At 46.3% G+C, this 16,889-nt stretch overlaps 1 protein-coding gene across 3 annotated transcripts in view; it reads right to left on the bottom strand.

The window, feature by feature from the left end:
- Window positions 1-244: 244 nt before the first annotated feature.
- Window positions 245-16,889, bottom strand: part of HSPB8 (heat shock protein family B (small) member 8) — a 32,708-nt gene continuing 16,063 nt past the window's right edge. The window contains exons 1-4 of one of the 3 annotated variants that reach the window (XM_081175317.1): window positions 15,729-16,013; window positions 15,110-15,537; window positions 6,705-6,768; window positions 245-3,223 (exon numbers count right to left, since the gene is read on the bottom strand). In XM_081175317.1, coding sequence (XP_081031443.1) covers window positions 3,064-3,223; window positions 6,705-6,768; window positions 15,110-15,497 — 612 coding nt within the window. In that variant the 5' untranslated portion in view covers window positions 15,498-15,537; window positions 15,729-16,013 and the 3' untranslated portion in view covers window positions 245-3,063. Of the gene's footprint in view, window positions 3,224-6,704; window positions 6,769-15,109; window positions 15,538-15,655; window positions 16,014-16,889 lie in introns of those variants that run through there. The other 2 variants (XM_081175315.1, XM_081175316.1) reach the window with 2 other exon arrangements.

Here is a 16,889-nt window from a genome sequence, read left to right on the forward strand (position 1 = left end):
GCTTCAGAGAGCAGTTTGGCAAACCGCTCTTTAAAGCACCTACCCCCTCCTTAAAAAAGGGAATGGGGCTTGGGGTGAGCTGTGAGGGGCTAGCCAAGGGCGAGGTGTAAAAAGATGTATTGGGTCAGGTATAAAGCCCAGTTGTTCTGGATTACCATCAGCCTTAGCCAGCCATGAATGGAACCAGTGGACCAATCTGAAAACCTCCGAGTTAGGATGTAGCAGATATACATGTACACACAACTAAAAACTTCAGTTTGGGTTTATTGTTCAATAAAAGCACAAGTCTTATTTGGGGGGAAAAAGGACATTGCTCCAAACAAGGGCATAATTTCACATGTTTAAGTATTTTCAGACTAATGACATCCTCCAGGTCTAGAACGTACGCACCCCACTCAAAAATAGCTAATCTTGCGGTTCACATCAACTTTATGGGGAGCTGGATTGCCTTTAATTAAAAAAAAAAAGCAGGAAAAGCTTCCTAAAGGCCAAGAATACTGAACATTTAGCCTATCTATTCCTACTGTCATAAATATCTCACATACACCAAAATTATATTAATGACAAACGACTTGTTGCTACGTTCCACATACAGATACAAAATGCTGGAGCATGGCTTGTAAGACCTTGATAATACCAGGGGTCATAGAGGCAGTTGTACCCAATTAAATCTTGCAGAAAGTAGGCCCATTGAAATGAACAGAGCCAAGTTAGCCATGCTTATTATTTTGAATGGGTCTACTCTGAGTGGGATTAACATGGCCTACAACCCCAGGCGTTAATTTGCAACTAGGGAGTGTTTCCGTAAAAAGGATCAGTTGATAAGGTGTTGTTGCAATCCCGAGTTTCTGTAAGACTGGCTTGGCCTGGCCTGTCCCAACGCAAGGACAGCCCTTGAGAGAAGAAGAAGCAATCATGAGAACCTGGCAGGGAACTGGATAAAGACCAGAGCACTGAGGACTCCGCGTCTCTCAAGGACCAAGGCGTTCTCAATCTTAATCAGTAGTTAGACATTGACGCTCCAGGAAGACTCGTAAACTTTGATGGATTACGGCAACCCAGAGGGACAGCTTTAGTGCAAAATCAGGGGTGGGTGTGTTGATGAACCTCCCAGGAGCAGCCCATGGTTCAAAGGGCCCAAGAACAGCGCTCGATTGTAGTGAATAGCTCAGAATGGGACACGGAGGTGAGCCAAGTTTTCTGACACAGTGTGAGCTGTCTGGTGGCTTCCAGAGCATCACATTGAACAGGGCATGGGATTCAGTCACATCCTTGCAAATTCAGGTGATGCCAGTAAAAAGAGGATTCTAAACCCGCTTCTAAACCAAACCAAACCAAACCAATGGATGTTTTGCAGGAAGGAAAGTGATGGGGAAAGGAACAGGGAAAGTGGGTATAACAGCTGCTTGAATCAGCATTGTTTGCCTGGCAAACAGATCAGAATGGTTATTCAATGAATGATGGATGTTGTATAACCTCCACACAAGTTTTGTGCAAATAAAAAGCAGGATAGATACTCAATAAACAGGCTGGCTGAGAGTGATTTCTGACCCTACACTTCTGTGTGATTTCTTGCAGGCAAGGGGACTGCATCTGATCTTAATATACGAGCCATAGGAAGGATGCCCTGGACCCTGAGCTCTTTTTGGGAACACAAGCCAGGAGCTTTCAAATAGGGAGAAAGACCTCAGTTAACTGTGGCACCAGGAAGAATGTGCAGCTTAACTGAGCAGAGGTGGGAAGGCATTTAACTGCTGGAGTAAAGGCGGCTGGACTTAGACCAGTTCTGCCTTCAACATACTGAGTCAGACCTATTGGTTTATTGTGCTCAGTATTTTCCACACTGAGTGGCAGCTGAGTCCAGGGTTTCAAGCACAGAATCTCTCTCAGTCCTACATGGGGGTGCCAAAGGGGGATTGAACCTGCATGCAAAGTGAAGGATAGATGGCAAATGAGCCCTGCCCTGCCCTCCAGGGAAGGACCAATGACTGCCATAGCCCTGCCCTCTTCAAGCTGAAGGAATTTCAAGTTTAACTGAGCCTATTGCCTCCTCAACCTCTGGAACACCTGGACAGCCTTGGGATGTTGATGTAGTAGAAATTCAGCGAAGGTTGGGCATCACCTGGGGGAAGCTAAGAAGGTCTCAGCGCCTGAGAAAGGGCCCACTCCCACCACCCCCTCTAGCTGGTGTGACAACCTGAGTGCTTGCAAGCTCTGGGTCAGTGGGCCCCCAACACATCACAGCTGCTAGGAATTGTGGGAAATGTACACGGCAACTGGAGCTCACCCAGGCTCCAAATGATCTGAACTGCCCTTCAGATGCCAAACGGCACAACTTTCCGAAGACACCTGAAGGCGTGTGGGGAAGTTTTTAACGTCTGATGTTTTGCTGTGTTTTTATTATGCTGGAAGCCGCCCACAGTGTAGCTGGGGCAATTATTTATTATATAACCACCACGGTTTTAGAAGCTGACCGCCACCTCTCACCTTCCTCTGAGAAGCCTCCCAGAGGTTGCGTATCAGATGGTGACAGGACTTCTGGAATGAGTCCCTCTGGCACAGAGGTGGGGAGCCTCAGGTCCCGGGGCCAATTCTGGCCCTCTGAACCTCTCTCTATGTGGGCATGCCCCTCATTGTCCCTGCTTTGCATTCTCCTTGAGTGCTTTTCACTGGATGAAAAGTGCCCTTGAACCCCAATAATGCCGTTTTGCTTGGCTAGATGGAGGGAGAGGCGTTTGTGTGCCTGTGTGTGCAGAAACTATCTGGCCACACAAAGTTAAAATTAGCATTTCTTGCCCCACCTACCACTGACATGTGGCTGCCTAGAGGGGAATGCCCTACTCGTGGCAAGGACCTGGGTCATACGATTTTAAAAGGCCACTGATACGAAAGCCACACACTGATCTGATTGGAATACTGGGAGGAAGCAGCAGAATGTTTTGAGGAGGAAAAATGCTCTTTATAAGAAAAAAAAAATGTACAACATCAAGTGGCAAATGCATGTAGGGAGAGAAACAGGGGGTGGGGATGAAGGGAGCTGGGAACTTCTAGATGGGACGTCCTTCAGGCACAAGTTGCTTCTTGGTTCTCCAGAGGTATTTCATTACCATAGCTGCCATCTCCGTACTGGATGTAAGGAGGTATCTGAGGAGCCTCAATGATCAGCAGCCCCTCTGGTGACAAGGATGCGAAAACTGTGACGGGATCCACTTCTCCAGGAAGCCTAGGGAGGGAACATAATGATTCATAAATAACACACACATTATCATTCAGCCCAGACACCGAGATCCATCTCTGAGGGACTTCTGGTGGTTCCCTCACTGCGAGAAGTGATGTCACTGGGAACTAAGTAACAGGGTCTTCTCGGTAGTGGTGCCCGCCCTGTGGAACGCCCTGTCACCAGACATCAAACAGATAAATAATCTGAAGGCAGCATATAAATTCTAATAATTAATTTTCTTCTTCATCATATATTGCATGTATATACTGCATTTATTTCCCACCTCTTTCTCTGAGGAGCTCAAGGTGGTTATGTGGTTCTCCTCGTCGTCTAAACTCCGCAACAACCCTGTGAGGTAGGCTAGGCTGGGTGAGGGATTTGAACCTTGGTCTCCCTGGTCTGACATACTTACCACTAACCCACACAACTAACAATGAATGAATTAGGCATTGTTGGTAGCTAATCATTTGGCCTTAAATGTTAATTGGGCACACACCCTACATTGAAAGGACATGACCCACCCACCCACAAAAAAGGTCCTGGGAACTGTAGTTAAGAATTTGGGAATTGTAGCTTTGCAATTGGGTAAAAGCAACACCTCCCGATTCTGTGAAGGAAGCTACGTGCTTTAAACAGGTTTTAAATTTGTGGTGGGAGAGTTTAGAAGGGAAAAGGCTTAGGAGAGGGATTATGCTCGCTTTTCTTGCTTTCCCCCCATTTTTTTTTTAAAAAGGGGTGTTGTATTGTAATACAGGCTTTGTGTTAAATCTGTGCAAATTCTTTGGCAAGCCGGTTTGGCTGGATGCCTTCGTTTAAGCTGAGTACAAGCACATCAAAGTAAACTTTGGCCGTTGCAAGCAGGAAAGAAGCATGCCCAAATAAGGAGCTCTTGTGAAACTCAAGAGACAGGCCAGCCATGGCCTAGTTGGGTTCTCAGCGAGATGGTAAACCTGGAGAAGATTCTTCTACTCTTTGTGACCTGCAGTCCCCTGCTGCTATTTTTTTCTTAATGGCAGAGAAAGTTCCGGAGCATGACTCATCGCTTAAAAGTAAACAATGAGGGCCCGAGAGCATGATGAGGCATAGATTCTAAAATAGACATCAAGAAGCAGCTTTGCAAAGCAACTCCAGGACTGAGCTCAAAGCCCTACCTGAACCATCCATTGAAAGCAGTATGATACAACTTTAAGCAATCTAGGCTTCCCCCAAAGGCTCCTGGGAAATCCACGTAGCTCAGTATTGTCTACACGGAGGCCTCTTCTGCACCGTGCCTTTAGAGTGGTATCATACCACTTCAAACAGCCACAGCTTCCCCTCAAAGAATCTGATGGTCATTTATACCTCTGGTACCTCCCTACTGCTGCCCTCTGACTTCTTAGCACCCCCCAAGGAAACACCCACTGCCCAGGGGGCAGTGCCACCTGCTTTGGGAACTACTGCCCCATAGCGTGGAGCTCTGGCCAAATGACACCTTGTCCTGTGAGGGGTGGGGAACGGCCAAAGATTTCCATGAATGTGCAGAACGCCCCTACTCCAGTGTTTGGAGGGGTCTGTCCTCCTCCTCCCCAATTAACCTCTGTCTCCAGACAGCCTGGGGGCTCCTCAAAATGCCTATCAGCTCAGAGCATCAGCACAAGATAGCCATGAGAGTGACCACGCTGCTGTCAGCCGGGAGGAAAGGTCAACATTGCTCCAGCCTTACTGGCACCTAGAGAGCCCTGTATCATCTTTACAGGAAAAGGTTCCAGGAGCGCGATGGGCAGAGGTCAAAGAGTCAGTGAGCAAGTGAGGAGAGGCTTTCAATCTGCTTGCCTGGTGAGCTGATTCTGTAATAAAATCCCGCCAAGCGAGGAAGGGGAAAGCCTGAATGTCGGTTCAAGGCAGGGAGCCCATATCCTTGAAATCCAGAGCATACGATACATTCAGCATTCCTAACAGCTGACCCTGATCAAACTAGTGTTCAGAGAAGTTAACCTAAAGGCAACCATTTACAGTGGTACCTCGGGTTACATACGCTTCAAGTTACAGACTCCCCTAACCCAGAAATAGTACCTCGGGTTAAGAACTTTGCTTCAGGATGAGAACAGAAATCGTGCAGCGGCAGCGCGGCGGCAGCAGGAGGCCCCATTAGCTAAAGTGGAGCTTCAGGTTAAGAACAGTTTCAGGTTAAGACCGGCCCTCTGGAACGAATCAAGTACTTAACCTGAGGTACCACAGTATTTATTTTTTCTGTTAAAAACAGGTTTCCACTAATTTAGTGCCCTTCAGATGTTCTGGAGCATGCTGGCTGGCTGAGGTTGTCAGGTCAGGATCATCCCAGGCCCTGAGATTTCAGAGCCCAAACCTGAGACCTACTCATAGTTGTCAACTTTTCTCTTTTCTTGTGAGGAATCCTATTCCTAGAATAAGGGAATTTCCCTTTAAAAAAGGGAAACGTTGACATCTATGGACCTACTGGCAGTCTCTGGTGATGTCACGGTGACAGGCCCTGGTGATTCTTCCTCTGCAATCTCTCCCACCACTGATCTCTGGAGACCGAGGTTAATTGGGAGAGGGGAGGAGGAGGAAAGTCTATGTAATCATTTGTAGCTTGCTTCTGCCAGGCTTAAACTTGCAAGGTGCACTCATAATAGTTTGCTTCTGCTTTGAAGGCATTCCCAGCCAGAGATTCAAGCCCTCTCTCTGCCACCTGGAGGGGGCCAGGAAAAACCTGGAGACTTCAGGTCAGCCCTGGAGGTCTAGCAACCCTATTGATGGGAGTTGTAATCCCAAACATCTGGATTTGGAGTTGGCTCAGGGTTGGAAACTTGTGGCTAAGTTGTTGTTGAACTCCAGCTCCCATCAGCCCCAATCAGCATGACCCACCCCCTTTTAATTTGCCCAAAATCGAATGCCCCGTCCTACAGATCTATGAAATCTAGGTGCCCAGTGAGGAGGGAGGTAAGTGGCAGCATAGCTGAGTCATGAGGAACCCTTCTGAGATGCTGGAGACCTTGGCTCACTGACTTGGCTGATCGATAGCACTGGACCCAGGCAGAGATATACTTTCCCCAGACGTATTTAGAAGTTCCCTGGTAAGGTAAGGTAAAGGACCCCAGGACGGTAAAGTCCAGTCAAAGGTGACTTTGAGGTGTGGCACTTATCTTACTTTCAGGCCGAGGGAGCCGGCGTTTGTCCACAGACAGCTTTCTGGGTCATGTGGCCAGCATGACTAAACCGCTTCTGGCGCAACGGAACACTATGACGGAAAGCAGAGCGCACGGAAACGCTGTTTACCTTCCTGCCATAGCAGTACCTATTTATCTACTTGCACTGGTGTGCTTTTTAACTGCTAGGTTGGCAGGAGCTGGGACAGAGCGACGGGAGCTCACCTTGTCATGCGGATTCAAACCGCTGACCTTCTGATTGGGAAGCCCAAGAGGCTCAGTGGTTTAGACCACAGTGCCACCCATTTCCCTGGGAAATGAAGCTGTGAAATACTTACTGGATTTTCTTGGTAAAGTTTTTGGATACAATTCCGCCTTCCACCTGTTGTTCTTCATGTTTACCTGCAAAGAACAGAGGGGTTTTTTTGGTGTACAAATTCCACAGCACAACAAATTTCCATCAAGCTTGCCACACATTCTGGTTTGCTAACTCAGCTGGTTATTATAATTTCATGTTGCGGGGGGGGGGGGGAGTTAAAGCAGCAGTTCTCAAACATTGCCCCCCATCCCAAGCAGACCATCTGAAAATTGTAGGGGAGTCTCAGTGGACTACTTGATCTTTCATTCATATAGCACCAGCATAATTTTCAAATCTAGCATGGAATTATCAAAATCACAGTCCGCAGAGGGCCACTTACCTAGTACGTTTTAAGAAACAATTAGCAATTACACCAGCTCCATCTGCACTATACATTTAAAGCTGTACCATCCCACTTTAAGCAGTCATGGTTTCCTCCCAAAGAATCATGGGAACTGTAGTTTGTTAAGGGTGCTGGGAATTGTAGCTCTGTAAATTCCCAGGATTTTTTTTGTGTGTGTGGTGTGTTCTTTAAATGTATGGTGCATATGCAGCCTCTCTCAATCTCACCTCATGTTGAGTTAGGACATTTTTTATTTTTTTTACTGTTGCCTTCTAAATAATGTTATGACTTTACACAATTTCAGCTCTGTGGGGTTTCCTTCCTCTGCCCTTACTTGTTAAAAATGATTTGTCCCTGTAAAGTTTCTTTCCCTCTGTTCTGTGTCACGGCTTTTTAAAAAAGCGATTTGTTAAACTACAATGAAGGCATTTTACTGTTGCAATATTGTTTAATCCATATATATATATATATATATATATATATATATATATTTCTTTTTTGTAAACTGCTTTCAGGTTTTACTACAAATCTTGAGAAACAAACAAACAAAAATAAATTGCCCAGAGAACTTGGGTTATAGGGTGACCTATGATTGTATAAATAAAATAAACAGTGGGATAACATGGGGCGTAAATAGCATGGGATGCAAGCTGAACTCCTCTGCCCTGAAGCAAGGCAGGATTATTTATTATTTTAACTACTAAATGTTGATCCCATTTCTTCCAAAGGAGCCCAGGGTGACAAACAGTGAAATATAAACTCTCTCTCTCTCTCTCTATGATATCATATATCTATATAATATATTAAAAAGCCAAATATTCTCAAACTAAATTAATGGTTTTTTTGCTCATTAGTTTTTATTAATTTTTCAAAACTGTCAACAAATTAACCTCAAATTACCGTATTTTTCCATGTACAAGACACCCCTGTGTATAAGACGCACCCTATTTTTTGGGACTCAAAATTAAGAAAATGCACTATGCACTATCCCTGTATAAGACGACCCCTTATTTTAAACTTGAAAAATTTAGGAAAAAATATAGTCGTATACACGGAAAAATACAGTAATTCAAATTTAAAAGCTGACTTCCCACCCTTCTCCCACGATGTTGCCATTCTCCCCCCCCTTTTCTTGCCGCATTATATAACATAAAAAGGTAAAAGTAAAGGACCCCTGACAGTTAAGTCCAGTGACAGATGACTCTGGGGTTGCGGCGCTCATCTCGCTTTATTGGCCGAGGGAGCCGGCGTACAGCTTCCGGGTCATGTGGCCAGCATGACTAAGCTGCTTCTGGCAAACCAGAGCAGCGCACAAAAACACCATTTACCTTCCCGCCAGAGCGGTACCTATTTATCTACTTGCACTGGCGTGCTTTCGAACTGCTAGGTTGGCAGGAGCTGGGACTGAGCAACGGGAGCTCACCCCATCACGGGGATTCGAACCGCCAACCTTCTGATTGGCAAGCCCAAGAGGCTCAGTGGTTTAGACCACAGCGCCACCCGCGCCCCATTATATAACATGCTTTTATCTAATTCGGAACGAAATTAATGATTTCACAGTTTTCAGAAACAATGGATTTCAGGAGAAAGTCAGCACTAGAACTCAAGAGTCATCTGACGAAGCTGAATGAGGGAGGATTCAGGACCGGCAGAAAGAAGGATTTAGTCACACAGTGCATAGTTAAAACTATGGGATTCATTCTCATAAGAGGCAGGGATGGCTGCCGAATTGGGCGCGTTTAAAGGAGGATTAGACAAATTCCTGGAGGATACAGTTATTGATGACTGCTAACCATGATGCTGTGGGTTAAACCACAGAGCCTAGGACTTGCCGATCAGAAGGTTGGTGGTTCGAATCCCCACGATGGGGTGAGCTCCCCTTGCTCGGTCCCTGCTCCCGTCAACCTAGCAGCTTGAAAGCAAATCAAAGTGCAAGTAGATAAATAGGTTTACCTTCCAGCGGGAAGGTAAACGGCGTTTCCATGCGCTGCTCTGGTTCGTCAGAAGTGGCTTAGTCATGCTGGCCACGTGACCCGGAAGCTGTACGCAGGCGAGATGAGCGCCGCAATAAAGCGAGATGAGCGCCGCAACCCCAGAGTCAGCCATGACTGGACCTAATGGTCAGGGGTCCCTTTACCTTTACCTAACCATGATGGCTGTGTTCTACCTTCACTGTCAGAGGCAGGGTACCCTATTTTTGGGAATCACAAGTGGGGAGAGGTGATGTTGCACCCAGGACCTACTTGTGGGTTTCCAAAGAGGCATGAGACTGGCCACTGTGAGAACAGGATGGACCTTTGGCCTGATCCAATGAGATTTTTATTACGCTCAGACATCAAATGCATGGCTGAACAGGAATGTTTTAAAGCTCTATCTACAGGTTAATAATAAGGGAGGGGAGATGCAGGTCTTTGCCAGCCAGGGCAGTACCCAGCAGTGATTTAAAAACATGCTGTGCTCCAGTTACTGCGGACGTTACTGATATCCTGTTCAGCTGCTGAGTCTATTTTTGACCTGGCCAATCCTTGCACCTGGATTGTTTTCTCCTAGCTACTGAATGGTAGCGAGATACCAAGGTGGGGTGGTATATCTCTGTATTAAATACATATACAGTGGTACCTTGGTTCCCAAACGGCTTAGTTGTCGAACAAATCAGCTCCTGAACACTGCAAACCCAGAAGTAAGTGTTCTGGTTTGCAAATGTTTTTAGGAAGCTGGACGTCAGACGCGGCTTCCGCTTGAGTGCAGGAAGCTCCTGCAGCCAATCAGAAGCCGTGCCTTGGTTTTCGAATGGTTTCAGGAGTTGAATGGACTCCTGGAACAGATTAAGTTTGAGAACTAAGGTACAACTGTATAAAGAAAAACCAACTAAATTTTACTATGAGTAGAACTATTGAGCACTAGACACAACCAAGTACAGTGGTACCTCGGGTTACATACGCTTCAGGTTACATACGCTTCAGGTTACAGACTCCGCTAACCCAGAAATAGTACCTCGGGTTAAGAACTTTGCTTCAGGATGAGAACAGAAATCGGGCTCCGGCAGCATGGCAGCAGCAGGAGGCCCCATTAGCTAAAGTGGTGCTTCAGGTTAAGAACAGTTTCAGGTTAAGTACGGACCTCCGGAACGAATTAAGTACTTAACCGGAGGTACCACTGTATCTTCATATTTGCTCCCTGTTTTGCTTCTGATCACATTTCACTAGTGGGCAACTCTCACTTGAAGCCATGAATCCGGTTGCAGCCTTTGTGCTAAGCATAGGATTGGAGGATAGGTTCGTGGCTACTAGCCAATGAGATACTTCTCCATGAATTGGTGCAAAAGTCTTTTAACAAATCCAAGTTCCTGTGGGAGCGAGTTCTGTAGTTCAACTATGTACTGTACAAAGAAGCCATTTCTTCTTTCAGCGCCTGCTAAACACATTCTTGTTTAGACAAGCCTACCCAGATTCTCAGAAACGCTGGCATGAATTTTATCTTTCTGTAAACCACTTTGAGGTGCTTTTTAAACCCAACAATCAAGCAATGATTTTATGAAATAAATATGTCCTGAATCTTCCAGCATTCAGCTTCGTTGTATTCCCCTGGGTTTCAGTGTTATCAGAGAGGGAGACAAACATTTCTCTATGCTGTACATCGTTTTATACATGAGGCTCCAGCATCGCCAGGAACAGCTGCTGTCTGAGGCACTGCCATAAAGACGCTCAGAAAATCTCTACGGAATGGAATTCCCTGGCAAGAGTCTACCCACAGACTGCCCTCATGGCAGACAGGTTGTCTCTGCCGTCATTCCCAACAGCTTCTGGGTGAACTAGCAAGAGCCTCAGCAGGAGCGAATCCACCTCAGATACGGCTCTGGAGAAACAGCTGCTGCTGCTGACATTCTCTCCCTAGGCCACATTCATACCGCACATTTAAAGCACTATGGCGACATTTTAAACATCCTCAGCTTCCCGCAAATAATTCTGGGAGCTGTTGTTCGCTAAGGGTGCTGAGAGGAGACCCCCTTTCCCCCTTGCAGAGCTACAATTCCCAGAGTGGTTTAACAACAACAATTGGTTATTTATATGCTGCCCATCTGACTGGGTCGCCTCAGCCATTCCTCCTTCCTGGGCAACTCTGGAAATTATAGTTCCGGGAAGGGAATAAGGGTCTCTTGACAACTCTCAGCACCCTGAACAGACTGCAACTCTCAGAATTCTTTGGGGGGGAAGCAGTGAAAGTGGTATCATAGCATTTTAAATGTATAGCGTGAAAATGGCCTCAGTACATTCAGCATGGATTTCAGTCACCACACAGAACATGGGTATTTATTCTAGGCAGGCCGGATCCCTGACCAGCCCTGTGATTATCCATTAACCACCTGTTGATGTGCAGAATAATGTAGGGAGAGAGAGACAGAGATTGTCATTCATCAACAACCTGATTAAAACTGTTTGCACACTATACTTTAAAAGGCATTCAAAACACATTCCTTTCCTCAGAGAATGACGGGCACTGTAGTTCCACCCCTCACAGAGTTAAAATTCCCAGCAACCCTTAAACTCCCCAGAATTCTTTGAGGGAAAGGATGCGCTTCAAGTGTGTTTTAAAAGTATAGTTTGTACACAGCAGATCTCCCAGATGGCTGCTATTTGCGGGTGAGATTCAAGGTTTATCCATACTGTCGTTCAATGTTGATAGCCAGTTTCCTGTACCTCTGTGTATTCTCCGTTGTCGGTATGACATTTCTCCTCTAAATCACTGTCTTCACACACCTTCTCCTCCTTCAATCTGGATTTTTTAAAATACCCTCTTCTCCTTTTTGGAATGCCCCTGGTATGAGGAAATCCAAACTGAGAGAAGGGTGTATGATGGCCGTGATTTGTAGGAGAACACCATATGGTCAATACGATGGTCATCAAATAGCCTGCTTTGTCTAACCTCCCTGAAAACCAATCACAATGAATGCTCATAAAGAGATTGTCTGGAAGTGAGCTAAGGGATGTCCCCAACTTAAAAATAAATGCAGGAATACTTCGACCCCAGATATCTCTTGCTTTGAGTGGGCATCTGTGTGCTGTCATAGCACATGGCATCGCATGGGATGGTGAATGCATGTACAGTGTTACGCACATTCCAGTGCCAAACTGATTAGACCAGCTTTCTCCAGCCAATGACTAGTGGACACAGAGGCAGGCTTTTTCACTGGAGACACCTGCTGAAATATGAGAGGCCCCATCACTATTGGCATTCTGTTGGCTCCTGAAGGCACTCCTGTTTAGGGAAGCGTTCCCCTGAGCTGAACTTGTGATTTTATCATTGTAACTGTTTTCTTCTCTTTTCTTTTTAAAAACTGTATTAACTGTCATGCTTCCAAATTGTTTTATTGACTATTTTAACTGAGGATGCTTTAACGTGATTGTGTGTGTGTGTGTGTGCGCGCGCATTTAAATTATGGATTGGCTTCATATTTGCAAACCACTTAGAACAAGTCATTTTGTCATATAAGTGGCATCAATCTAATCATCACCATCATCTGATTCCTTCCATATTGTTTTGGACCACAACTTGCCTCAGCCCCAGCTAATATGATCTAGTGTATAATTTACATGCACTGTGGATGGGGGAATCTTAGAACTGGTTCAGACATGCATGTTGATGACTAAACCAGGGGTCTGCAACCTTTAAGACAAAAAGAGCCACTTAGACCCGTTTCCGAAGAAAAAACAACTGGGAGCCGCAAAACTCGTCATTATAAAAATAACTTTTTTGTCATTTTTTTTTATTTCTTTGTTTGACCCCTCAGAATTACTCCTCCTCATAGAAATAAACGTTAAATTAACAAGTTACCTTTTGTGTGTGTGTGTGTTCTTCACTCCCCTTCAAAACAGTGACCAGCGTACATGCCCCTTACAATGTAGCAGGCGGGCGGGTGGGAAGGTGACGTCGGGACGGTGCGTGACTAACGCACGCACCACCCCCATGTGACGTCACAGCCAGTACAGTGCCCGCCACAGTGGGGAGTGTCGGGGCGCACAATGCGCCTCCTCCCCTCGCTAGCATCCGCCCTGGAGCCGCGGCAAAGGTGTAAAAGAGCCACATGCGGCTCCGGAGCCGCGGGTTGCAGACCCCTGGACTAAACCATCCAGCGAGGCTGGGCAGCTTCAGATTTAAAAACAAAACACTACTGGGGAAGTGCCATAGCTCAGTGGTTAGGGCAGTTGCTTTGCATGCAGAAAAGCACAGGTTGGATTCCTGGGACTGGGAAATACTCATTGCCTGAAACCCCCAATAACTGCTCCTTCTCAATGTAGACAGTATTGAGCTAGATGGATTAATGGCTTGACTTGGTACAAGATGGCTTCCTATGCTCCTTTTATATCAGGGAAGGGATGTAGCACAGTGGTAGAGCATCTGCTTTGCATGCAGAAGGTTCCAGGTTCAATCCCTAGCATCCCTAGCGAGGGCTGGGAGAGATCCCTTGCCTGAAACCCTGGAGAACCTCTGCCAGCCAGTGTAGACAGTAGTGAGCAAGGTGGACCAATGGTCTGACTCAGTATAAACCAGCTTCCTAGGAACCACAGAACTCCAAACAGAAGGCATCTCAAAAACAAGCAGTTCACACATATGGCAACCGGCCAGGAATCAAATGACGCACTTTGCTTTCATTCTCCCTGTCTCAGAAGCCTGACAGGCTTCAACTAGATGTCGGGGATTGAATGTCACTAACCCCATGCTGCGGAAAGCAGAGGCCTCCTCGCTTTCAACTTTGTCTCTTGAAGACCCTTGTTCAGGTCTTTGCAGCTGTTGGATTATTCTTATAAAGAGCCAGTCACGTTAGTGATCATTCTGCATTGTTTTCAACACTCCTTTAGGCTTCACTGCATTCCTCTACATTCTTACACATCACCTAGGTATTTTATAGGAGTGGGTGGTATATAGATACTTTAATATCAGATGGGTAGCATATAAATAGTAATTTTTTATTATTATATCAGACTTCCTCAACCTCAGCCCTCCAGATGTTTTTGGCCTACAACTCCCAAGATCCCTAGCTAGCAGGACCAGTGGTCAGGGATGATGGGAATTGTGGTCTCAAAACATCTGGAGGGCTGAGGTTGAGGAAGCCTGTTATATTATTATTACAGTATTAATGCACAGATCCCAGAAAATCCTATTAAAGCACATTAATTCATTTCCCCCCCTGGTTGGGGCGATGAAAAAAAGAGGCTTTGGTTGATTAGTTTCCCCGCCTCCCCATCTTCAAACGGGAATTGAATTTCAGTGAATTTGGAGATTATAAAATGAATCACGATAGGTGCTTTCTGGAGATAGTGAAGGCTGTTCAATCAGCAACATATATTTCTTCCCCCACCCCCCACCCCCAAAAATCCTAGGCAGTTTGTTAAGGGTGCTGAAAGTTGTTAGGAGACCCTATTCCCCTCACAAAACTACAATTCCCAGCATGGTTCAACAGTCAACCCCTCTTCTCAGGGACCTCAAATAAATAATAATAATAATAATAATAATAATAATAATAATAATACCCTGTCCATCTGGCTAGGTTTCTCTAGCCACTCTGGAAATTGCAGCTCTCTGAGAGGAATAGGAGTCTCCAAACAACTCTCAACACCATTAAAAACTACAGTTCTTGTGATTCTTTGGGGGATGCCATGACTGCAAAGTCAGTGATTTAGTGGTTAGAGTGTCAGACTATGACCTGGGAGACCCAGGTTCAAATCCTCCCTTGGCTCTGTTGCTCACTAGGTAACCTTGGGTCTGTCACTGCCTCTTAAGCCTCACCTACCTCACAGGGTTGTTGTGGAGGTTAAAGAAGGAAGTGAAGAATCACGTACGTCTCCATGAGGGGGGAAAGGTGGGATAATATAGATGCAATAAAACAAATAATAAATAAGATGTGATGACACTGCCTTAACTGGGTAGTGAAGATGGGTTCTTAAGTCTTACACATGTTTCGAATGCTTGCTCTGACATGTACCGTACCTTCCCACCCCCAAATCCAAAATGAAAGCCTTCTGCTTAATTTCCCCATCACTCACCTGAGACTTCCACATAACCGTCCTTGGTTTTCACCGTCAGTTCCTCGGGTTTAAAGCTCTGCACGTTGACACACACTTTCCACGGCTCCCCGGAAAAGGGGGGAGGGCTGCCCCCAAAGGCCGGACCTTCTGGGTACTCCCCAAATCTGGGGCCATATCCTGGCGGGGATAGGCCAGTGGTCCGGGACCTCAGCGACCCCGGCCACGCTGGACCCAGTCGGGAGCGGGCCCAGTCCGGCCAGTCTGAGGTCAGGCCTGTGGGAAAGGAGGACAGGCCAAAGTCATCGTCCAGAAGCCGCGAAGACAAGCTGGGTTCCCGGAACGTGTCTCGAAGGGTCCGGTGCCGGCCGGGATAATGGCATGAGAAGGGGATCTGGCTGTCAGCCATGACAAGTTTCTTCTGAGTCGGAGCCGAGAAGAGTCAGAGACTAAGGGAGAGAAAAATCCAAGAAAGATAACTTGATTGAATTTGGTCCGGGACCCAAAAATATCACTCAAGTGCTGTATGTGAAATTTCAGCTTCAAAGGTGCTGGTTCAATCGATACCTGGATACTTCCCCGCTTTTAAAGCACCCAAAATGAAAATGTTCGCGTCCGCAAATCTTAAATGAGAAAGCACCTCTTCAACGCTGAGAAATGAACCAGAGGAGCTCCTGTTTGCTTTTGAATTCCAGAGAGGAGACGAGCAATCCTTTGGCCGCAAGGTTGAAAAGCAAACGCACCTGGCTGCTGCGCTCTCCTGATTAAAAAACTCTCTCTCCCTCCTGTTGCTCACAGAGGAGCTTAAATAAACCTCTTTCGTAAGAGCCGCGAAACTTCTCTGAAGTTCTAGGCAGCTGCTTGCCCTCTATTTATAAGCGCTTTAGTGCTGCTGCTGGTGTTGCAATGCGTGCCCTGCAAAGCCGTATTTTTGGAGAGGGTGAAACAGCCCTGGAGAATCTGGGCTGAAACAGCTGACTTCACCCCAGCGGGACAGACAAGCCCCAATGGAGAGCCAAGTTTAGACAGCCTCTCTCACCAGCCCCACCTTCTCCTTGCCTCCTTCCCTCTTAACATAAAGCAGGCAAGGCGGCTATTATTAGTTTGGGGTGTCAGGCCTGTTCCTCTGCGAACGTCTCTTAATATCACCTTTGGGGGGTTTGCCCTGAAAACAGAGCCTTGTTGTTGTGGGACCTTTAAAAAGCCAAGTGGACACAGGAAGCTGCCTTATGTTTTTGGGGGAAGCCTTTTAGCTCAGTACTTTGCAAGCAGAAGGTCCTAGGCCCAATCCCTGGTTTCCATCTCCAGGTAGGGCTATGAGAGATTCCTGGTTTGAAACCCTGGGGAACCAGTCAATGTTGACAATCCTAAGATAGATGGAGCAACTCAGTCTAATGGATATTTATTTGGGGAAAATCCATGGGTCAGTGGAAGAGGACCTGCTTTGCATGGACGAAGCTCCCAGGTTTAATCCCTGGCATCTCCAGGTAGGAAAGGGTTCTGTGGCTGCTCAGTTATGCTAATGCATGGGTAGGCAAACTAAGTCCCGGGGGCTGGATCCGGCCCAATCGCCTTCTAAATCCAGCCCGTGGACGGTCTGGGAATCAGCATGTTTTTACATGAGTAGAATGTGTGCTTTTATTTAAAATGCATCTCTGGGTTATTTGTGGGGCCTGCTTGGTGTTTTCACATGAGTAGAATGTGTGCTTTTATTTAAAATGCATCTCTGGGTTATTTGTGGGGCCTGCCTGGTGTCTTTACATGAGTAGAATGTGTCCTTTTATTTAAAATTCACCTCTGG

The sequence above is a fragment of the Podarcis bocagei genome (assembly GCF_964188305.1).
Source record: "Podarcis bocagei genome assembly, chromosome: 16".
NCBI classification, from domain to species: domain Eukaryota; kingdom Metazoa; phylum Chordata; class Lepidosauria; order Squamata; family Lacertidae; genus Podarcis; species Podarcis bocagei.